General features: G+C 50.3%; 1 protein-coding gene across 2 annotated transcripts in view; it reads right to left on the bottom strand.

Moving 5' to 3' along the window:
* NEK6 (NIMA related kinase 6) overlaps window positions 1-23,136 on the bottom strand; it is a 42,046-nt gene extending 18,910 nt beyond the window's left edge. For both annotated transcript variants that reach the window (XM_088525398.1, XM_088525399.1), the window contains exons 1-2: window positions 23,126-23,136; window positions 4,710-4,834 (exon numbers count right to left, since the gene is read on the bottom strand). In XM_088525398.1, the coding sequence (XP_088381524.1) occupies window positions 4,710-4,802 (93 nt within the window). In that variant the 5' untranslated portion in view covers window positions 4,803-4,834; window positions 23,126-23,136. The remainder of the gene's footprint in view (window positions 1-4,709; window positions 4,835-23,125) is intronic.
* Window positions 23,137-23,593: the final 457 nt, after the last annotated feature.

The raw sequence follows: 23,593 nt of genomic DNA, 5'->3' as shown, positions 1-23,593 counted from the left end.
TAAAGTAATGGAGCTTTCACAGAGGCTAGATGTTTGATTACAGCGTAAAGCAGGGCGCATGCTCGGGCTACACCAAGCCCTACAAGAAAGCTCCCTATGGATCAGGGCCGCCCACGATCCCACATCTCTATTTAAGACAAACCTGCTGCTATGTGTCTTCACGTTAGACGCAGGCAGGCAGCTCCTCCAGACGCTGCTCTGAAGAGCACAACGCCATCAACACGCGGCTCCGCGGAGCACTGCTCCCGTGGTCCGGCCTGCTCCAGTGCTCACTCATTCTGCAGCTCTCGACAAGGGGAAATCCACCCCCCTTTCTTCTTTCACCCCCCAAACCTTTTCCATTTAAGTGCTAGTGTTTTGCACAAAGCTGGCAGAAAAACACAGTGCCTACCCATTCAAAAAATATATATTATCTTTAATTCCGCAATTCTCAGCGTTTCCTATGAAGGTATAAACTGGGCGCACAATTAAACACTGCCATCATCTCCAGAGCTATCCCCCTAAACGAGGCCTTCCTGCTTTCGAGACGGATTCGGGCTCAGCGAGGAGCTAAAGCCTGGGGGAATCGAGAAGAGCCAAGCACCTGTCCCTGCAGAGCAAATTCCAAGCACAGCGATGGAGCTAAAGGAAATAAAGCAACTTTTGGTACTTTTAAAGACGCTATGAAAATCCAGCTATTTGAACACTTCTATTCCCAGGGCAGCTGTAGGAAGCAGATAGTCTGGGAAGAACTAGTTCTGAGACAAAGGCTGTTCTCTTTATCCACACAATGAGGCCTCATTCTTCTACTGCTCCATAAAAGAGGGAAAAAAAAAAAAGCCCAAAGATTAAAGTCAACTAATTCCTCATTCAAATAAAGAGGCTATTCATTTTTAAGGAGAAACGCAGAGATTATTCCCAGAACAAGTTATTCTGGCATACATGTTCCCTTTTAAATGTAATCAATGATGCAAGAGCAAGAATTTCAACGCTGGCAAAAGTATGCAATGACAGCGTCCAAATACTTTTTAAAGTATAAGCTGGCCAGAACTTGCAGCCTCCAATTTTGGTGTTTTATGAGACTTTCTGCCAAATACAGTTTGTAAGGTTTTCTGAAAAAACACCCTACAAAATAAACTCTTTAGAAGCACAAAGATAAAATGACTAAACATACCTGCTGCAAAGATAAGAAGTTTAATTACTGACATCAGGGGTCCCTACACACCAGATTAGAAAGCAGTCAAGGCAAATGTGGAAGGGAAAGGTACGGAAATTACATATATTTGGTCATATACTTATTCCTCAGGAAAAGTAAGTTTCTGCTGCAGTTTCTCTGGATTTTTAGGCATGTCTGTTACAGTGGCACCAAAGAGCACCCTAAGCTGCTTTCCAGGCTTAGAGATGCAGCTATACACGGGTTGGCAGCCAGGTAACTTGGACAGAATTTTAGGTTTTTAAAATGAACAGTTGCAGAGCAAATCAGCTCTGAGTTTACAGGTACTTGGGGATACGGAAGAGCACGAAGCGAGTGCTCCGTGCAAAGCGCTCCCCTCTCCAGAGCGGGCGACGCTGGACGCTTTGGCTCCTCATTCTTTTCCGGGAAACGCGGAGCGGCGCCGGGAGCTTCCTGCCGGAGGAGGCCCAGGGGCCACCAGCCGCGACGGCCGCTGCCCCACGGGGCACGCGGGAAACCGAGCCCGGGAGCCGGGAATGGGGAAAGCTGCCCCGCTAATGACACCGCGCACAAACAAGGAGCGCTAGCGGTAACTACCGAGACATTCCCCTGCTTTATTCCTGCCCGACTGGCACGAGGAAAGGCGATGCTAGTGCTGAGTCTGTACAAAGAGACTCCAGGGTCACAGAATGTTCGGATTGTTTGGGATCAACCTAAAAGTTACTAAAATCGGCTAACCAATGGTTAGAGTGAGACCTCACAATCTTTAGATGCCAATAAAGCACCCTGAAAAGCCAAGAAATGAAATACTCCTCAGAAGAGTGAAAACATACTCGCCCAATTAATTTTCTGAAATCTCATTAAAAAATTTACCCCGACTAAGTCATACACTTCTGACCTGAATTTTAATTATCTTTATGCTGCATGTAAGATTTTTTTCTGATATTTGCAATGCATCATTAATTTTAAAGCCACGGCTTCCTTGCTTCTAAAGTGCACACTTCATCTGAATGACATTTACCGTAAACTAACTTCACCTTTAAAAGACATCTGTGATAGTAGATGGGGAAGCGTTAGCCGCCACCGCTGGGCACATACACATCACAAGCAATGATTTACTTCCAACAGCAACGTTTCGAATCTCTTTATGAGGTTCCAAATCGTACACTCATCTCAAACACCTACCCGAAAATCATTTTGTGTATTTTAAGACTGAAATTCCAGTGTGGATTTAGAAGCTCAAATTATAACAGATTGATTTTTTTTTCCAAGCTCACCAACAGACTGGGAAAGTGCTGAGCTTTAGAATATGGATTATTATGCAAACAGGTAGTTCAGTAACTGCCCAAGAATACTTGAGGTTCTTCACTTTGCAGCTTCTAAACTGGACTGTATAATCACCATAAACCAAGCTGAACCTGAACTGCTATTTAGAAGTTAAAGTCTGAAATTCAAAGTCCTCTTTATCAGCACATATTTGCACCAGCTAATGACAGCAGAGAAGAGAAACATCAGCTTGAAAACAGCAGACCAAGCTGATATTCACGTCAGCAAAGAAATTCATATTAACAGAGAAATAAGCTCAGCACTTTAGACATGATAAACTGATGACAGCCTTTACTGCCAGGTGACCTGGATGATCTGCCTTGTGTTAGCAGGCCAAAATGAAACTCCTATGAACCGTTCTATTGCTTAAATGTTTAATAAGAATATAAAAGGACTGCTCAAAAGCCAGTTACTATGTCCATGTAATAAAAATGCTTAGTCAAAAACTATAGGTCCATATTTTTTATAGCATTGATTTACTCCTTGATGAATTTTACCTCTTATTGCTAAACTAAGGTATTTTTACCTCTTATTACTAAACTCCAAGTAATCTGGAGATGTAAGTGACTGACACTTGCGTGTAAGAACATTACTAAAAAACACTTCTTTTCAACAAACTTCAGAGTAATGTCAGGCAGGTAACGTAGCCAGAAGCTAAAATGGTGTCTCATTAAGCCTCTTATGTTTAGATATTCACTTATTCCAATTAGAAAACTTCTAAATACAAAGCTCTATTGCAAGCTGTAAGGAGAAGTTAACCAAAGTACAAATAGTGCGAGTGGCTGGAGCTGTGGGGATGGGTGAGCAGCACTGCGGGGCTGCTGGGGCAAGTCTGCAAAGAACCAAAGACTTCTGACACGCAGGCAATGTCGTTTGAAGTTCATGTTATTAATAAGGTAATTTTGGATTCTACCAGGCAATTGGTACCAGAAATTTGAAGATGGTATATACTTATGTTTATGTAAATGCAAAATCAGAAATATGTAACAAGAAATCATGCCAAATCATCAGCCTTTTATCATCTGACCACTAAACATTTCAATCTTCAGTAATTTCTATCCCAAGTTTGCTGAAGAGGCGCATTTTCAATCCCCCTATATGTTTTCCTACATACTCCCTATGCATAGCTACTCAGCATCATGTTTTAAGACAGCAGAAGCAAAGGAAAATCTTTGCTGCTGTCCGATTTCCAACCTGGATCGCTCTCAGAGTAGTTAATATACTCAGAGACCCCTATGAAGGCAACTCGAGTATGAGGAAGTCTGAGGGGCGTCCTCCCTAAGCAACGACCATCCAGCAAAATGAGCCCACTCAGCATCAGCAGAACAGCACAACACAGATTATTAGCTACTAATTACACTTAACTATGTCATTACAAATTCTAACATGTGCTCCGAGATGCCATGAACGTATCTGCTACACAGGAACACTTCCTAATCTTGTTCATGAAATAATTACAGGGGCTCTATCCTGCCAAATGAGGCAGTAATTAACCCTAATTGCTCAAAATGCAACTGGCTAATTCTAAGAGATTAATCAAGGGGATTCAATTATTATTAAATGACTTAATATGACAAATTGCTACATTAGGAGAGGGGGGCTTTGCTCCATACAACGTATTTGCAAAGCAGTGCTGCACAAAATGCATCCATCGTGCCATATGTGCAGGCAATTTACTGTTTTTGCAAACCTTAGGCTGTGTTATGATACAGGTTTCGTAACGGCCTTTTCCTGTTTAAGGAATCCTGAGCACCACTGGACAACATGCTCAGGATGACAGATTAACACCTCCGCTCCCGTCCCCGAGGGGACAGGGAGCCCAAGTCCTAGAGATCCTCTCTGTGGTGGCTTTTCCACGATGGCTCGTTTACTCCTCGCAGCATGGAAGGGCTTCCTGATAAACAGTCAGACGTCCTATGAAAAGCAGGCAGAGTTCAAACACCAATCTGGTGTTTAGAGCGACAGTACTGCAGCTACTGTGAACACCAGTTTACCTTGATTTCCACCCCAATGATGCAGAATAGAGGCAGGGACCAGAAGGAACCACTGTAACAACGCATCACAGCGGGGAGACAAAGCACTGCAGGAGAAGGATCGCGGAGCCTCCCGGGCTCGGCCGGAGATCCTCACACTTCACGCAGGATGAACTTTTCCCTGCATTTGGAAGCTCTCTCCTCAGCATTTCTTATCACAATGCAAGAAGATAACGCACGTGAGAATAGGGACTTACCTGGGGATCATGCTGATAGTCCTGGCCTGGCAGCTTGCACAGCGGGTTGTTCTGGTCCCCTAGATGATGCGGGTGGTTGTGTTGCCCCTCCATGGTAACATACCAGACTGGGCCTCGCGGCTGCGCTGCAAGGGGAGGAAGCAGAGAGTCCCGTCAGCGTGGCCCTCGCCAGGGCTGGGCCTGCACATGGACGGCAGGAACCCAGTCCCCCTTTTTGCCCTCCGATTGCCTCAGTTTTGACAATTTTGTCTACCACGAGCCCCACTGAAGCTCGTCACCCACAGACACAGGGACTGCTGAGCGCGAGCAACAAGAAAGCGGCAACAGGCCAAGCACAGCCCAACTCTTGAGAACACCAACGATGATACCAAAACACACTCCTGCTTCTCAAAATACTTTTATAATAAGCAAAACAGCAGGAAAGGGCCCTTTTAGAGTATACTTTGGTCAGTGGTTACCTACTAAAGACACTGCTTTTGTCAACTCAAATATGAATTTTGCAACAGCACTTGGTGCTGCTACAAGGCACAGAAGCTGAACGCCCAGCACAGTCAGCCATGGAGCAATTCAGTAGAGGTCAGCACGTCGTCCTCCTGCGAAGAGAGACAAAGGAGCCACAAGAAAGCTGAAGCTGCTGCTCTCAATATTCAAAACCTCCCCATAAATTGCATGGTGCTACCTAGCCCTCCTCTGAGTGCGTGTATCGGCTTTGCATTATTTCAATCCATCTGCTCCGAGGCAAACGCAATCGGATGTGGTGCAAGATGTGCATTTCTCCACATCACATCTGCTAAACCCCGGCTTTTCCAGCACCTCCTAAGCTTCCCTGACACCTCCCTCTCCACATTAAGCTGCATCCAAGGACTTCTCCCAGGAAGAGTAAGAAGTGATTCAGGCATGGTAATCACCAAAACTTCCATTATGACTTTGAAGGGACTCTTATGCTCTTACTGTATTTGGAATAGTAGTTATTCATCTATTCTGCTACACATTCAACTGAGAGCTGTGAAGGCTAAGAAGTTTTAGGTTTGGTAAATTCTTTGCTATAAGAAGTTTGCCCATGCCGAGGCCGGTGCCGCTCCGTCAGCGCTCACAGAAACCCCCTCCGGGAGCTGGCGAGGATCCGCGCAGTCAAAGAGCACGACCTGACCTCGGCGGGTATTAATAGTGCGCGCCTGGCACGGGGGCAACGACCAGCGCCCAGCTTAAAATACAGAAGTATCTGAAATATCCACGGGGGGAGCAGGGGAGGAAGACACAACGCAGAAGAATTTCTGCAGCGATTTGGTCCTTGCCAGGCTAGCAATTGTCACCTACACAGGCCCCTAGCAGATCTTTTCCAACCAGCTATCACAAAATTGCATGCACTGTCACAGCCAGCTTAATTATTTCATTATTCATGATTTTAAGAAAGGTGGCGTACTAAAAGGGAGGACATAATGCAGAATTCCTGCTTTTCCACTGGCACGGGGAAGGCCTCCGGTGTGGCCTGCACCTTCCTGACAACCTCACGCTGTGCCTCTTACCCAAGGGAATTCAGCAATTCCCATTTACAGCCTGGAGACACCGCACGTGTCCACGCGGTGCAAGGGGCAATGCCCAACACCGATTCGGCACCAGGTCCGCTGCCTCCCACCGGGAAAAGGGTCGGCTCGGCGCCGCTCGGGAGCGCTGCAGCTGGAAGCCAAGGAAGGGGCAGGAACAAGATAGCGGCTCTGGAAAGGGATCCAGCGGGAACGGCGCGTCCCGGCCGGGCGGCTATTCTGGGAGGGTCAGCCTGGGCACCTCAGCGGCTGCTGCGCTCTGTAAAACGGCCCAGCAATATTCTCATTGCAATCCCCAAATGAAAACACCGAGCGGGGAACGGGCTGCCGGGGATGACTGCGGAAAACCCGCAGCGCTCGCCTCCGCTCGAGACAAACCTTGGACAGGAGGGCCAAAACCAGCCGACTGCGCTGGGTGTTTTGGGATGTAACTGCAAACGGTTGGACTAAGATGCACAAATTCACTCTTTATGTACCACAGTAGCAACACCCTTGACAAAATACAGCATTAAAAAAAAAAGATAAATAAATCAAATGGGCAAGAGGAAGAGGCAGCCCAGACACAGCGGGCTCCGGCCTGGGCTTGCCTCCTCGTTGCTGGTTTCTGGGGGCGGAGGACACAACGCGGCTCCGGACGTGCAGAGCTTTTCATCGGTATAAACGGCCAAACATGACAGTGGGAAACGAGACAAGAGGCCTTGGAAGGAGCTCCCTGCACATTGGCACGTTTTCCCTGCTCCGGCTCTGCGCTCTCATTCCTCAAGTGACAGGCTTCTTATTGCCGCTTCCAAATTTCCTGGGAAGCTCCGCACTGTCAGACAGCGTCAGAGCGGGCCCGGCCCATGGCAGTAAATTAAAACATTTCTTACATTGCAGAAGCAACACACATCTTTCCAGAAAGCGGATGGACGAGCGGGATCCCACCATCTGGGAAAGGCATTCCAGGAACGCGGCGGCCTTTAGGCCCGGCCGGGAAGGCTCCGCTCGCGCATCTCCCGCGGGGCCGTGTCCAGCGCGCCGGGGCCTCGCGCGGCCGCGCGGTCCTGGGCCGAGCGGACACCCCAGCGCCGGGGGAGCATCCCGGGAAAACGGGCACAAAGCTGCTTTTGTGCACGGGGCCGGGCGCCAGCCCCGGAGGAAACCACCACGCAGCGCTGCTTCACTTCCCCCAGAGTCCGAAGTTTGGGAGACAGGGCACTGAAAATACTTAGGATGCCAAAAACTTCCACCCCGTTTTCTCCAGGTTCCTATCTCCACAGCTTGCACCCAGGTCAGGTATCAAAAATTCAGAATAAATGTATTAGTAGGGAATACAGCCACTCGAACACCAGATGAGACGAGCGATGTATTCCCTCTAACGCCAGGCACACTTGCCTACCCAGAGGAAGGAGCTCCAGGATATTCCTAGCAGTGCTCCGCTTCCCGCTCCGACAGCCGGGGAGCCTCAGCACCGCTGGCTGCAAAGCGGGGGCAGCTGCGCCCTTCCAGGGAACATTAAACCCTGGGAACATTAAATGGCTTTTTGTACCTGTGACCTCCGCCTACGCCCTCAATTATAACGCGATATAACAGTGCAAACAGCGCTCAAAACCGCCCGAGATGCCGGCTCCTCTACGTGCTTCTTTTCCAGTCCCCATCTCCATAAACGCGCGGCTCCAAAACGCTCACGTTCCTGCTCGGGCCCTCCGCATTCCCACCCTGGGCACACCGGTACCCGCTGGCACCGCGTCCCTCCGCGCTGCCCGCTAACCTCCCCATAACATAAACCCGTCAGGATGCTATGCCAGATTACCTATATATTTAAATGATGATCTTGGCTTATGATTACATTATTGCTCTAGTTCAGGGTACGTGCTGTGAGGAAGGCAGCCCAGTCCTAGGAGAGTATTATTTCCGAGTGACTTTTATTGTCCATTATCTTACAGCATTTATGTCACAGCTATGATGCCTGGTAGGAATATTTCACAACAGAAATATCTTTGTCGTTAGTATTCTCATTGCAATTTAGTCAGATCAACCTTTAAATCTCATCCATCATACTGAAGAGCTTTGGCAAGGCAGGCATGGTAATATATGCTTCCATGCAAAACCTAATTACAGGCTAGGTTAAAAAGCCTCCCCCCGTTCCTTCTGCAGCGCAAGGTGACGGGAAATCCTCAGCATCCCTTGCTTTCTCACTCTCCCTTTTTGCTGCTGGAAGTGCATAACCGGTTCATTACAGCAGACTGATTCTGTCTAGCACATGACAAACTTACTTGAACCTAACAATTAAACTTCTGACAGTGTTTCCAAAAGCAGAGACTATTTACTGTAAATGCTTGACAATTTTTTCCCTCTCTGCTCATCTCTCTCAACAGTCACCCTCCGATGACTGGAAATTACCATAAGCAAATAGCAGTTTAACATCCAAAAAAACCCCTCATGTTAATGTGAAATACACACCTGCCAACACTGAAGAACTATAAATACAAACGTTGAAGAGAAAAAAACATAAGGAATGCAACTGAAGTGCACGAGGCAGGCGAGAACGCGGTGGGAGCCACGTTAAATGCTGCAATTTTGTTAAAAACAGCCCAAAAGGAGCAAGGTCCGACTCGCCTGCAATGTCGGATGACCAGGCGGCTTGGAAAGCACTGAGCCCTGTGGAGGAAGGACGGGATCCTTTTCCTTAGGGGATCCTTTTCCTTAGGGGATCCTTTTCCTTACAGATAGCTCCGCATCGCAATGAGGGAGCTGGCACAAAAAAACATCAAGACCTGACGGGCAGTACATCAGCAGTCAACAGCTTGAAAATCTTAATTTTAGGCCTAAGATTACAAAGAAACTAAGTAACTGTATGTATGTGTGTGTGTGTGTGTGTATATATACGTATATATGGGAAGACCAGGAAAACACGGAATAAAGGGAGGTAGGAACAGACTCTCAAAAATGATATACTGAGGTTTCCCTATTACACAAGATGGGAGCTTCAGAATTTCCATCCATGACAAAAAAGCAAATATATTATCTAATTTAATCGTATTTGTCCTCAGTGAAGCAATCCCTAAAAGACATAGGGAAAACAAAATGGCAGAAATCTACTTTCCCAGGCTTTAATAGCAGGGACCCTTTGAACAGCAGGGAACTACCTGGGTTCAGGGAGCGGCAGGGGACACAGAAGGACAAAGCTCAAACCATGTTGCTGCACAAGGTGAAACCATCTCTTTTTGGGCGAAGGCCACTGAAAGCACAGGCGCCCACAAGCAGCTCATAGTACAAAAACACACAAATATGTACCCAGGTATTCCTAATTTTACGGTGACCTGCTGCCCAAATCACAGCTTGCAGCAAAACTTGTACATGAAATTTAGTCCCCTAGAAAAGATGGGGACATACGCAGCAAAATGCCCAGAGACCAGCAACTAACAAAAAGCAGCACTGACATTTCTAGCATTGTAGCCACACATCCCGTTTTCGAGTGCTGGAATAATTCCTCCCGCGCGACGTCCCGCACGGAGCCTCAGCAGCTCCGAGCAGGGCGCCGGCGTCGCGACGACACCCAAACCCATTAACTGAGCACGGTGCAGGAGAACAGCTCAAAACCCCTAAAGCTTTTTCATATTCTTATGTCAACAACTGATACTCATTAAACAAACGCAGTGACAGCCATTGTAATTCACTGTTCCATACCTAGAAGCAAAATGACATTAAGTCAACAAATTTAAAGCTATTCAGAAAATCCCACTGAGATGTCAATAAAAAGCAAAAAGCTTCCTGCCGACAATTAAATATCCGTGTCAAACTCTGCAGCCAGTTCAGGTCCCCAGCCCCATTTTTAGTAAAGGACATTATCTTTTTTAATACCCTGTGCTCTGGTTTGGGGACAAACACCTCTCATGCTCAAACAACTTCCCAAGAGGAGGCTCTGCTGCAGCGTTCTCCATCCTGCCCTCTATCACTATGTCCCAAGATGCTGCTTTAGTTTAACACAATAAATTTAATGAAATGTTGCATATGCCAATTACTTCCCTTGGCTCTCACTCGCATGCAGCAAGGCAGCCATGGCCTTACTTTGGGCTCACAAGTCTCTGTCTCTTCCCATCCTGGTTTTCTTCACACTTATCTCCTCCACACAACAGCTAATTTGGGCTGCTCTATAGGTTGTCCCTTACGGCTCCAAACACACCAACAGCTCTTAAACAATAATTATTTCTTCCCTTTTTATTGTTCCTCGTAGTCTCATCAAACACTTTTCTCATAAACTATCTACTCCTTGCAGTGCGTGACAAGGATTTGGAGCAAGGATTTAATCCCACTAAGTTCATACTTCTTGTGTTGCAAAATCAGCCTCCTAGAACTTGGTCCCAAATCAAAAGATACAATTGCCTTTAAAAGTCTCCTGAAAATGCTTTAAATGCTATGGAGCTCAAGCCATTCATTACAGGGTGGTTTCACGTGGCCCCAATTAAACAGCCCCAGGACCGGGGCCAAGAGCACTTGGTGATTTACAGTTATGACTAAGGAATCGATGTGACCATGAGATAAATGTTCCTTTTCGCCAGCCTAACCGGACGGTTCCTATCTCTTATTTCACTGCGCTGAATTTCCTACCGGAACGCCACGCATACCCAAGCCATGTACATACATATTTAAGATTTAAATATCAAACGCATATTGACATCTGGAATGGAGCATCGATGGCTGCCAGCTCCGTGCCAGGTGACAGCAGCTCCTCTGCAGAGGGTTTTGCTGCGGCAGATGCAGCCCAGCAACAGCAGCTCCCAATTTTTCCCCAACTAGTTGTTACTTATGTACACGCTGCAGACAAAGATGCCAGCGTGGCATAATTATGTTTTTCTAGGTGCAATTTTGCGCCTTATGAAGGTATTCATTACAATCATTTTTACATCCTTTGAAACATCAGAAGCAGACCTCTCGGGCCACTACTGGCATTAAGCACACGTTAAAAAAAAAAAAAAAAAAAAAAAACTACCTGGAATTTTACCATATTGATGGCTAAGCATGCAACAGCACGCTTACCTTTTAATTTGCAATGCAATAAAGCTTTCAAGCCTGAAGCCAAATTATATAAGAACATTTCTGCTAACCTGCTCAGAATTCATTCATTTCTGATGAAAGAAAAGATTAAATATAGTCTGGAAACAGGCTGGAAATGTATCCGTAATGTACCCTGTCGCCCCAACGCTGACTCGTCCGCATCGTTAACCCGCCAGCGAAACGAGCGGCACCAGGAATCGCGCTCCGCGTGCCCCGGCGCCGCGCACCGCGCCGGCTGCATCCCCTGCTCCCGACACCGCCGTGTCCCCAGCGCCCCCGCGCTCGGCTGGCGAGCTCAACGCCACCGCTCTGAGCACCCGCATGCAGGGCTGCAAACCCAAACGTGCAAAAAATATACACACGTTATGAGGAACGCTGACACTTAGCAGCAACCAGCTATCTTTTCATTGACACTCTCCCAAAGAGCTGACAAATATCAACCTCACAGAAATACTTCTGAAATATTGAAATACTTCTGAAATATTGCCAACTTCTCAAATGTCTCTGGCAAGCTTAGGTGTGCCAAAATAAAAGAGAAGATCGGTGTCGGAGAGGCACAAAACCCAGGAAGGCTGCTGGGACCGCTCTGCTCTGCGGGCTTTCTCTGGATCCCTTCACATGCACGTTTGAAGGGACAAAGAGCCAACACCGCAGTCTCAAACGCAGGGAAAATGGAGGGAGGAGGACAGATACGCTCACTCTGCTTCAAAAATGTCAGAACAACAGCTTGAACTATTTACATTTTTCATAATCAGGAGCAAGAGGAAGTGATGCTGCAAATTACGCAGTCTGGCCAACCTTAGACTCACACGATTCCAGTCCAAAGGCAACTTCAAAGGCACCTCGTAAAGGGCGCGCGGAGCTTCCCGAGCGGCGAGAGCAGCTCCCGCGGCGGCCGCGGGCGAGCGCCAAACGGCGGCACGCGCCGCTCCCGGGACGGAACCGGCACTTCGCTACCTGCTGAAGCAGCAAGGTTACAAACACGGCTGCGGATTTTTCCCCCTCCTCAAAATAAGCTAAGGACTGTATTATCTTATATCACGACAGAAGTCTTATCTATGCTGTTAAAGAAACGGAGGAGCAGTTTTGCCGAGCGCCTGGCTGTAAGAGCAGCAGTCTGCAAATGCTAAAGCTGCCGTGACTCTCTGTGCCCAGCTGCACGAGGCGGCTCCGTCTCCCTTCCCGCACGGACACGGTTTTCCCTAGGGACTCGCCCGGTGGGGCCGGCCGCAGGAAGGACCAGGGCGGCCTCGGCTCCGCGTGCGCCCGCGCCGCTGCTCCCGCTCGACGACACACAGGGTTAACGAAGCTCTTGCTCAGAACTCTCCCTTCGCTGGGCTGCGTGCCCAGATTCCTGCAGGATTCACAAGACCGCCTATTTAAACCGGGGCCAACTTCTTCCCGCGGAGAGGCCTGCACAGACCGCTCCGGGGAGCGCCGGGAAGCGCCGCGCACGGCACACCGGGGCCCCGCGCCGCGGCGGCTCCTCGCGCCACAAAACCTGCCGCCCTGCCCACCCTGCGCTTCCTTCCCGGCCGTGCGGTCTTGGATCGAGCCCATGTTGTGTCTGCCGGCCCACGTGCGGGAGAGCCGGGCTCCGCTCGCCACGAGGACGGCCCCGCGGGGCCCTTTCCAGCTTCCCCGCCAAGGGATCTCCGCTCCGGACGTTCCGGAACCGGCGGCGGCGCGAGGCGGCGCAGAGCGCGGCTAACTCATCCTGCCTTGCTCTTGCCTTCCCGAAAACTGAGCCCAACCTCTCCGTTATTTTGCAGACATTAAGTGGCCTTTAAGATTAAAAAAAAGCACCAGGGTCAGAGAGCATGAGACCAAGAACTGAGACCTTGAAAATCCCTTTGCAATCTGTTCTTAAAACGCAGCATTGGTTCCAGCTCCCGTAAGAGATCCGTGAGCAAAGCCACGATGAGAGGTGTTCGGGGTGACAGCACTGGCACAACTAAAGGGAAGAAACCAGGCAGCCCGTTTGGAGAACAGGCCACAACCCGCAGGCGGTGGCGTGAAACGTGGTCCCGCAGCCCCCGGGCGCTCTGCGCAGCTCCTCCTGCCAGGGACTTGCAAACACGAGAGCGTCACAAAGGAATCAGAAATATTTACAGTACTTCAGAATAAACTGCAATATGGTTTAGTAGCATCAATGCAAACTACAATGAAAGCTTGTTAATACCTGTGAATAAAACACTACGCCTCATCAACAGAAGTAATTTTGCACGGATAATGTAATCTATTTCCCCAAAGCATGAAAAATTTACCAATCCAGCAAAATGTGTGCACAGCTGCCGACCAAGTTATTTGGTTGCAAAAATTTCTAGTGGAGTAAATATTTATAAAAGCCTTACAGGAAAAAAAAAAAAAACCCTGATGTTAGAGGTATAATAACGAAGCGGGGAGTATGGACCCATCGGCTTGGCTAGCATGAAATATGAATAAATACAAAACCACTGACTTTTAGTCGCGTAGGCAGAAGAAGCCGCGGTAATAATTATTCACTCTCCACCAGCTAATTGAATAGTTAACGAGCAGTCGATATTTGGAAACTCTCTGGGTCCAAGAACTGACAGCGGAGACTGAACAATAAAGCCAGAAATATTCTGCAGGCCGAGAGGGCGAAACGGAAGTCTTTGGGCTGCAGGAAAGAATTATGCAACATCAGACATCCTGCCTGGCGCGGAGCGAGCGCGCAGCAGGGCCCCAGCGCCCCTCCACAACCCCCTTATTAAGCACAAGCCTCTGCATTTACCCAGCCCGCACTGGAGGTTTGCAGAGATTGCCAGATAACAGAGAGGTTTTTAATATTCCTGCACAGATGCTGCGGGCGGTGAGCGAGCAACAGCACTAAAAACGAGCTGACCACAGGCCCAGATGGAGTCAAACATGGGAACGAAACCCGTCCGTCCTGACTCCCTGCGATGCTCCAACCACTAGACACTGTCACAAAATAAATATGTGGATCACCACAGTGATGTCAGCAGGATCCTGCAGGGATTTATGGATGTTTGGAAAGCAGAAGGAGTGTGTGGGCAAGGTTTCTATAAAAACAATAAGGCTGTTTTGATAGTACGAATTCCCGCGAGTTGACAGAGTTCCCACACTGCAGCCAACAGCTGTATAACAACTCGCTTAAAAAGAGCCAGCGTGTGGAAAAGAGGAATATACCTAAGAAAAATATAAGAGTAAAGCAAAAAAATGCTTATTAATGAACCTGAGACATCTCCCGTCGGTTAAAGTTCTGCCTGTTTATTAAAAATCTCCGACTCGGGCTACTTCAGATCAGACCAAAGTTGAGAGAGCGGCAAGCCCAGCCTCCGGAGCACGGCCCGTGACACGCAGGGTGGCTTCAAGGGAGCCTCGAGCGACCCGGGGCCACCGCGTTACTCACGGCGCGATGACGACGACGATGATGATGATTCAGCCCCTGGAGAATTTACAGCAGGGGGCAGGGGCCTGGCGGTCCCGGAGGCTGGCGCGGGCAGAGCCACGTGGCGCCCGGCGCCGCCGCGATGCCCAGGGCCGCCCCGGGAAGACGCCGCGCACCGCGGCCACCCACGCTTCCGCAGGACATAAAGCGTAGACACGGTCTGTGTAACGAGCTATGGACGCTCTCCTACAAGGAAATGTATCCTTCACGTCACCTGGCCGCTTCTGGCAAACTCGTTAGTGCCATTTACGGCACAGACCAAACGAGCCTGCAGCCAGCTGTCCCCCTTCAGCCGAGCGGTAACCCCGACAGCACGTTATTTTGGCCAAGCCTGACAAAACTAAATGATCGGGGATTCATTTCAAACTTCGCCCTGCACACGAACACGCAAAGAGCTTGTTCAAGCACTCAAAAACACCGCGACCATCACACCTCCCATGGGCCCCCATCTCCCTTTTGCTCGAGCTCCTACCACTCAAGTGGCAGGAAAGACGCCAACAGAAAGATGCCGATCCCAAAAACCCTGAAATAAGCTGGCAAACGGCAGGAAGGAGCCTCCGAGACTTCGTGTGATGGGAACAGACAAGATGGTCTAGGAAGTGCAAAAATACTCTTTGCCATTCACCTTGTCCCTGAAGGAATAGGGAATGATGCAGAAGCAGTAAATATTTGAGCTGTCTACCCTTCATTTCCATCGTTACCTGTTGGACGCTCTTCTAACACACACAGATTAGTGAGGGCTCTTCTTTTAATGGAATATCAGAGAGCCCTAAGGCGTCAGCGCAGACAGCGCCGGGTGCTGCGAGCTCGGGAGGGTCCAGGCCCACGAGCATGAATCAAGTTCAGCTCCAGGAGGACGGGAAAGCCTAACTAGAACAGCAGCTCCTTGGGGGGCTTATTAGATCCTCAAAGAGCCACCACAGACGCCAAAAGCTGCTTGGGCAGCAGAAGTATGTACAAACACACAACAGAGCAGCATAAAGAGGACAGCGCAGTAGATCATGCTGCAGAATTCCCAGGTAATGGAGGCGGCGGATCCAGAGCAGGGCACGGCTCTGCCCTCGCCTGCCCCTCTCCACGTCTCCCACTCCAGCCCTTCTGCAGGAGCTCGTGCGGGCAGGAGCTCTGGCGCCATCGGAGCCCGGCCTTCCCATTCCCGCCTCCAAGGATTTTTTGCCTGCACTTGCTACATTTGCCTCTTCGTCCACCCTACGACCCCACGATTCTCTTTTCTCAGCAGGCCGAGGGCTCTGGCAGCAGGAGGGCACACGACCTCCCCGCTCTGCAAGGAACCACGAGCATCCGCAGCGGAGCGCGAGGGAAGGGCACCCTCGGGAAGGAGCATTTCCAGCCCGGCCTCCCAAAATCCCGCGGAGCCGGAACAGATTTTCACTTTAAAAGCGACAAATAGAGTAAGACCATGACAAAACCCACTCGGCCTCCTCACCCGCCGCGGGGCCCTGGGACCCCAACCGGCCCTCGGCAGCTCTGCGCTCGCAGAGACAACCCGAGTTTGACGTGGGATCCAGAGCGTCGCTGTGTGCAACGAGACCGGGAAGCACCAGGAAGAACAGGAAGAACCTCCTCTGCTGCTCAAACATCGCTGGTGCTGCGGGACTGCGCAAGCAACTACATCAACACACAACCAGAAGAGGCATGCAGTATTTGCAGCAAATTTGACTTAAGTAATTGCAAAAGTTTTTTTTTATTCTCCTGCAGAGAGAGAATTACTGCAAGTTTTCCCCTCTGCAGAGAGTTAAAAATAAGTCATCACAGTCACTTTAGAGAACTAACAAGGTAGAAAAAAAGAAATCCCAATGAATAATTCACAGAGTAAGTTAGCGCATACCTTAATATATCAAAAGCTAAGAGCAAACACAGGTGAAGAGCTGTACCCAGCACTGTTTACCCTTGGATAACAAAGTTCTTACAACTGACAGTGTTATAAATTGAATAGCTGACCTGTAAGGAAATAAGAAGCTCAAGAGAGTTAAAAATTACCCTATAAATACCATAAAGATTAACAGATTTGTAATACCCACCCAAGAAGCACTTACTCTAAGTAGAATGATTATGAAAACACAGCAAGAATATTTACTACATAATACTGACTTTAGTATATACAGACCGCCACAAAAGGCGGCACTGGTTCTTAATATAGTGACAGCTGAAAGTCACCATTTAGATTTCCAAACTGATTAAAGGGTAACATGCAGACACACGCGGCTGTGATTTATTCGCTTCTTTGTGATACAATTCTATATTAAAAGAAAACGCACATACACACACACAAACCATACAACTTCTCAGGTATTTTTCCTCATTTTAACATTTTTTGTTCGTTCCCATTTTTGATACTTCAATTTTGCATAGCTCACCAACACGAGAACTAAGGAAGTTCGTGCATGCCGACCTCTCAGGAAGGAGGGAAGGGAACCTCAGCACTGCGCATGTTCATTAATGTCTATCTTAGCATAAGTCCCTGCTGCCTGGGGAGAAGGACCATTAAGTAACCCCAGCCCTTCTGGTCCCCTCGCCGCCCGCGCAGCGCCTGCCCCAAGACACTGGGGACATTCACCGCGGTTCTTACGCAAGAGGCACAAAAGGTCGTGACAAGGACAAAAAGCGCTTTTTCAGGATGGCAGAGACAAGTGTCCGAGAGGGTAAGGACCGGACAGCGGCTACAATTTAAATTCCTCAAAGGAATCGTATCAGATTTACTGCGAAGCTGCAATCCATCCCCGGGGTCAGCATTCCCCAGGCGTGTCACAAGTTGCACCGTCTGCAGCAACTCTGATCTCCAGCGCGACGGCTCAAAATTCACTAGGTGAGGGACAAACGTCCCCGCGCAGCAGGAAGAGGACGACGGGCTCCGAAGGAGGAGGAATCACAGCTCGTTCCCTCGCGGAGCAGCCGGCCGGGCCCCGCGCGCATCCCGGCGCCAGCCCCTTCCAAAGGTTAAGCACTGCCCTTTCCCTTGGCATTAGCGGCCCCGCGTTGCCGCCCCTCGCTCGGCTCCTCGGGGTGGGCAGGAGCTGGCACAAGCAGGGAACGGGGAGCCCCGGCTCCCGCGGGCGCAGCCGAGGCTGCAATTCCCAGTAAGGCCCAAAGGAGCAGGAGAAGGCGGCACCGGATCCCTCCGTCCCGTCGCTCCGCGCTGGGATCCGCTGCGGAGCTCGGAGCAGAAACGCACCCAGGACTGCAACGTGTCAGCGCAGCGTTGCGCCAGCCGCAGAAACAACCTTATCTTTTATATTTACACAGATATAAATACACAAAATACTTTTTTATATATGGCAGGTGCATTATGAATATAAAAACCTGCCATCTTCTGCCTTTTGGGAAAGTCAGGCCTCGCGTTCAGGAGCGCTGTAACTATGCACTAGGTTTTACCATTGGAACTGCACTTCAAGTTAGGGCAAGTTCAACAATACATTTTTTCCATTTCTATCATCTTGAGAACTCTGCAGAAAATATTCAGTTTGAACAAAAAAAATAAACCCACAACATTTTAGGCCTTTCATATCTGTTCTTTTTGGAACGTCATTGTGTTTTGACTTTCTTAAAAATGTGGGCTTGCCACATGCTTCCTCGCTCGCTTCCCTGCTATCTGATCTCGTTGTGCAACACAAGGCAGGACAGACAGCCCCACCAATATCTGCACATCACGGGGGAAAAGGCAAATCCAGGTTTGCAACCACCTCAGTGTCACTAATGAAGGAGGAGTTACACCCCGAGGAGGATCAGGCTGCCCTAACCTGATATAGCCCATATTGAATAATAATTGTTATTATTATATCCCATCATTCTAAACCTATTTCTTTTAAAGAGCAGAAAATAATCAAATAATACATTCAGACTTGTAAATAAAAACTTGAGTTTTCAACAGTGCCATGGAGTATAAATTCCTAGAGTTTTGTTCACTTGCACTATTTGGTTGCAAACAGCCTGTTGTCAGTTCACTTGAACGTGTAACAGGAAACTCAAATTGGAGTAAAAGGTTGGATTACGTTACTCCTGGTTCTGTATGGAAACCTCTTCGGAGCAGGGAGCGCTCCGAAGTTCTTTCCTCTCCATCTGCGCCAGGCAGCTGCTCGCGCCGGAGCCACACGCTGCAAACACCCTGCGCGCGGCTTCCAGCGGCACGACGACTGCAAAAACCAACTGTCTGCTTTACAGCATCGTGCCACGAGAGAAAGCAAAACACACCATTAAACACTGGCAGCTAAATAACACTGGACTGCGTTTTTGTTAAAAAATAGAAAGTTTGTTTCTGAAACATTGTGAAATGTATTGCAAAGCAGAGGACTCAAGAGACTCTGCACATCGCAGAGCTACGACACTTGTGGTAAGCCCAGACACTTCAACACTTAGCACAGGTTCGAATTTGAAGTAATCCTGATCCTATCCGATATGCGTGTAAGAATAACCAAGATAGCAGAAGACCTTCCTACCCATGCGGAGAGCTGCTGGCTTTAGAGTGCTGCGTTTGAACCACCTTCAGAAGCCTCCCACCACGCTCCAGGACACGAGAACCCCCCGGGGCCCTTCAGACACATCTTCTGGAAGACTTAATTTCCTATGGAGTTTAGACATACTGCAGTAATCTCAATATGCTGAAAAAAAGCTAGGCTTTTAAATTAGATTTTATTCAATTTCAAGAACTCACACACCGATAAATAAATAAAAGATGCCAACACCACCTCCGTGTCAGGACGCCTTCTCCTTTCCCTAGATAAGCCTTTTTCCTCCTCTTAACTTGGGATGCCGTGGGATGCGCGCCACGGAAGCTGGCGACGGGAGAGCCCGCGCCATCCCGCAGCCGGGCGCGCGGAGCCGGGCCGTGCACGTGCCCGTGCCCACCGCCTGCTCCTCCTGCCGGCGCCCGCGCCGCGGGGAGCGCGACCCGACCGACGAGAAGGGACACGAAGCGTCCGCAGCAGCAAACGAGGCTGCAGGAACGTCCTGGGCGCCCCTAGGACCGTGATTGTAAGAGCAGACGCGGCACCGCGCACCCGTCCGACCTCCTGGAGCGGCACCTCGCCGCTCCGACCCGGGTGCCAGCGCCGGCGGCAGCACCGCGCCGGCCCAGGCCTGCCAGCCCTTCCAGCCCGCCCGTCCTCCCGGGAGATAGACCGGCCCCATCTCCCAAGGCTCCTACAGATCCACCGGGGAAAAGCAAAGGAACCTGCTAAGCGCTTGTGCGCGCTTGTACTGTAAACTCTGCAGAGGGAAGGACGAGTATCGTCAACGCGAGAGCTAATGGGCCTTAATAACAGATGGAACTATTCCGAAGACCTCACGCTTTCCAAGGCCAAAGTTTAATTTTGTCCATTTTGGATAACCTTTAATTTTCATATGATTTTATACTGGGAAAGGTCACTTGAAAAATAAGTGTTCAGCTTAGTGATGCATAGATCTACCTAATATTTTTCTTAAATGCTCTACTGCCTCACCTATCTGTCAGCCAGCAGCAGAGCAGCCGGCATTTCCATGCCAAACATCATGATTTGAGGCCTTTGGTGATGAATAGCATTGATGCAAACATCAATTGTTTTTCAGTAGCGTGAATATTCAGTGTCTGCTTTCCATTTTGCAAGAAAGTTTCTGGAGCGTAGGGAAGCAGAAGGAAAAGACACTTTAAACGCAGTAACGCCAGACTCCTAGATCATTCCCAGAGCACTCTTCTCCAAACATCAGGACATCAAACAAAGCTGACCGAATCGACAGAACTCTTGGTCTGGCAAGCAGATCCATCATGTCACCTCATTCAGACTAATCTCAGTTATCCTACCATGTTTACGTGGCAATGCACAGAATCTCTTGGACCTGCTCCTCTAAAACATACATGTACATCAATCTGTTTATATTTATGGATATATACTATATTTAATAAGCATGTTTGTCACCACCATCTCTAAACGAGCTTGCTTCGCAGCCACCGCTGACTTTCCCGAGTTCATATTGCACGCTGGAGCATTTTTCAGGAACTCTGGATCCCAACACCATAACGAAGCCCCTCGCTGCCAAAACCAGCCCCAGGGTTTTCCCAGCAGCCGTCGAACGCGTCCACGCGCCGGGAGCAGCAGCTCAGAGCAGCTCCCCAGGCTCTGCAGGCGCCTCTCGCCTCCCTGCAGCAGCGGTGGCATCGCCGGTGGCCACCGCTCCTCGCAGGCCCCTTGCAACTGAGCCGGGTACGGGGACACAAAGGGCACAAGTCCCTGGTATCTGGGTAGGCCTGTGCCCACCCAGTCACCATAGGTCGCATAGAAGGCAAAACTGATTGTTTTCCAAGAAAAATGCCAGGGTTTGTGTTCGAGAAGAATGGATGTTCCCGGCTCCCTTAATTCTGTGCTCCAAACTAGAATAGCATCATGGCTGCTTTCCATCCACACGACTGTTGACCTTTAATAATTCTAAATACTCCTGGTCTAAAAGAATCCTCAAGAATAGTAAACAACTTCTAAAATGAGGTTCCATTTATTTATTTTTCTCATTAGCCAAAACTAAAGGCAACTTTTGTTAATACCATGACTGCTCTCTTCTGTAAGAAAAGCATCTAAGAAAAGTATATTAGGAGAACAGAAGTTAAAACCACAAAGTCCAGCTTTCAAACCTGTTTCTGTAACACTGAGTATCCCGACTGGGCTTTCATTTAGGAAAAAAGCAAAATCAAGCCCAGGTTAGAACGATGCCCAGTTCTATCATTCATTTTTTTTGGCCTCTCCATCCAGTACTTCCCCCTCTCCTCCAGCAACATATGGACAATTTGCTTGCTTTAAATTTAGCGCAGCGCTGGCCGCGTGCGGCGGCCCCGCTCGCAGGCGCCTCCCGCGCCGGGAGCCGGACCCGGCGCTGCCGAAGGCGGCGGGAGCCGCCGGGCACGTCCAGCAGCTCCTCTGGGCACAGGGCAACTCGCTAAGAACTATCTGCATTTTGCAGTGGAGAGAGCAGGGATACATAAATGCACATATGTGAGCTCCTGCCCCACACCAAAATACCTACTTTACTGCAAGTAAATAACTATTAACAGAGTTATTAACAAATAACTATTAACAGAATGGCTTTTTAAAGCCATTTAAACAGATTTTCATACACAGCTGGGCCTGAACAAAGGCCGAAAGCAGCCTGCAAGATAAACCTCAGCATTTCCCACTGCTTTCTGCAGCGTGGCCTCCACCTCCAGGCTCTACAGAAAGAGCCAACATTTTCAGCATGTGTGTTAGTGTCACACAGTGACATCAAAACTTCAGGGTAGCATCAAAAATGTAGGCGCGACAAATTATGTCAGGTTCCCAGCCTGGCTTTAGAGTCTGACTTATTCAGCTTCACTTTTTTTTTTTTTTTCCCCCTCACAAAATGCATGCTAAATAATTTGAAGAAAGAGGTTAAAAGTCATATTCAAGTTATGTGCATAATGCACACGTTTGTCAGGAAGCAGAATTCCAGAGGTGGGAGGAAACAGCAGGGCCGGGGGTTTGGTGTGCCAGGAAAGCCTCAACTCTGCTCCGACAAGTCCCTCTTGGGCTGGAAACCACTGCAGCCGGCCCAGAAATCCCCTTCCCGCAGGGGATGCTCCCTTCCCACCGCCAGCAAAGCCTCTCTCCTCCCTCCTGCTGTTTTTTATCATAAGGCTGCTGGAAATGGGACAGCATCTAAGACAAGTTCCTTTTTTGCCTTTTTTTTTTTGGACTTTTTTTTTTTTTTAATGTGCTTAAAAGAGCCTGACTGTGACAGAGAACGCCGACAAGGGAAAAACAGCAGTGGAAAGAGTTTTGACTCAACGTCAAGAGATGTATCAAAATATGAAAACAGCACCAACGCCGTGCGCGCAACACTCATGAGTCACAGAGCAGGAGCGTTTCGGAAGGGGCCGCGGCGGTGACAGCGGGACGCGCGGGCGCCACGGACTCGCAGCACCGGCCTCCGCTTCTGCCACCGCCACGGAACCGCTCTCCCGGGAACAGCGTTCCCGGCACCCGGGCCGGGCGCGAGCTCCCAAATCCACCATTTCCCGCAGCAGGGCCCGGCGCGGCGGAATCCACCCCCAGAGCCGCGCTGCCGTCGCCGCGGTGCCCGTTTGGGCTCGGGCTCCCCGTTCTGGGGGCGAGGGGGCGGCGGCGCGGAGGGACACGCGGGGCCGGGCAGCCGCGAGGGCGCGGGGCACGTGGAGCCCCGCGGGAGGCCCGGGAAGGCCGGGAACGGCCGGGCAGGGCCGCGCGCGGGGCCCGGCACGCGGCGGCCGCCTGAGCAGGACCGCGGCCGCGCGGCGGGAGGCGCCGCGGCCTGCCCGCTCCGGAGCGCGGGTCGCCCCTCTCCTCCCCCGGCCCGGGCACGTGGCGGCCGCCCCCGTCCCTGCCCCGCGGCTCCCCGGGCCGCCCCGCGCCCCCCGGCCCCGTTACCTGCGGCGGGGCGGGCGGCGCGAGGCCCCGCGCGAGCGAGCGAGCAGCGAGCGCCGCGTCCCGCAACAACTTGGCCGCGCGCTCCCGCCGCGCGCGCGCCCGGCCCGGCCCGGCCCGCCCCCCCCGCACTCACCGTCCCGGGGCTGCGGCGCGGCGGGCGGGGGCGCGCGCGGGCACGCGCGGCTGCCACGCAGGCCGGAGCGGGGCGGGAGCGCGCGCGGGGCGGCCCCGGGGCGGTGCTGACGGTGCCGCTGCCGCCGCCCCCGGCCCCGGGACGGCCCCGCGCGCGGAGCTGCCCGCGCTGCCCGAGGCCCCGCGCGCGCCCCCGGCACAGCCGGCCCGCGGCGGGGGGCCCTCCCGCGGCGCTGCTTTGGGCCGCTTTTTGCCCTTTTTTCTTTCTTTCTTTTTCCTTTTTTGTCTGCTTCTTGCTTTCTCGTGTTTTTTTTTTTTTCCTTGCACGGTGTTAAC

The sequence above is a fragment of the Tinamus guttatus genome, unplaced genomic scaffold, assembly GCF_059628265.1.
Source record: "Tinamus guttatus ecotype Peru unplaced genomic scaffold, ASM5962826v1 Tinamus_guttatus_pri_ptg000226l, whole genome shotgun sequence".
Classification (NCBI taxonomy): Eukaryota; Metazoa; Chordata; class Aves; order Tinamiformes; family Tinamidae; genus Tinamus; species Tinamus guttatus.
The sequence above is the reverse complement of the archived record's forward strand: the minus strand, read 5'-3'. Positions and strand labels throughout refer to the sequence as shown.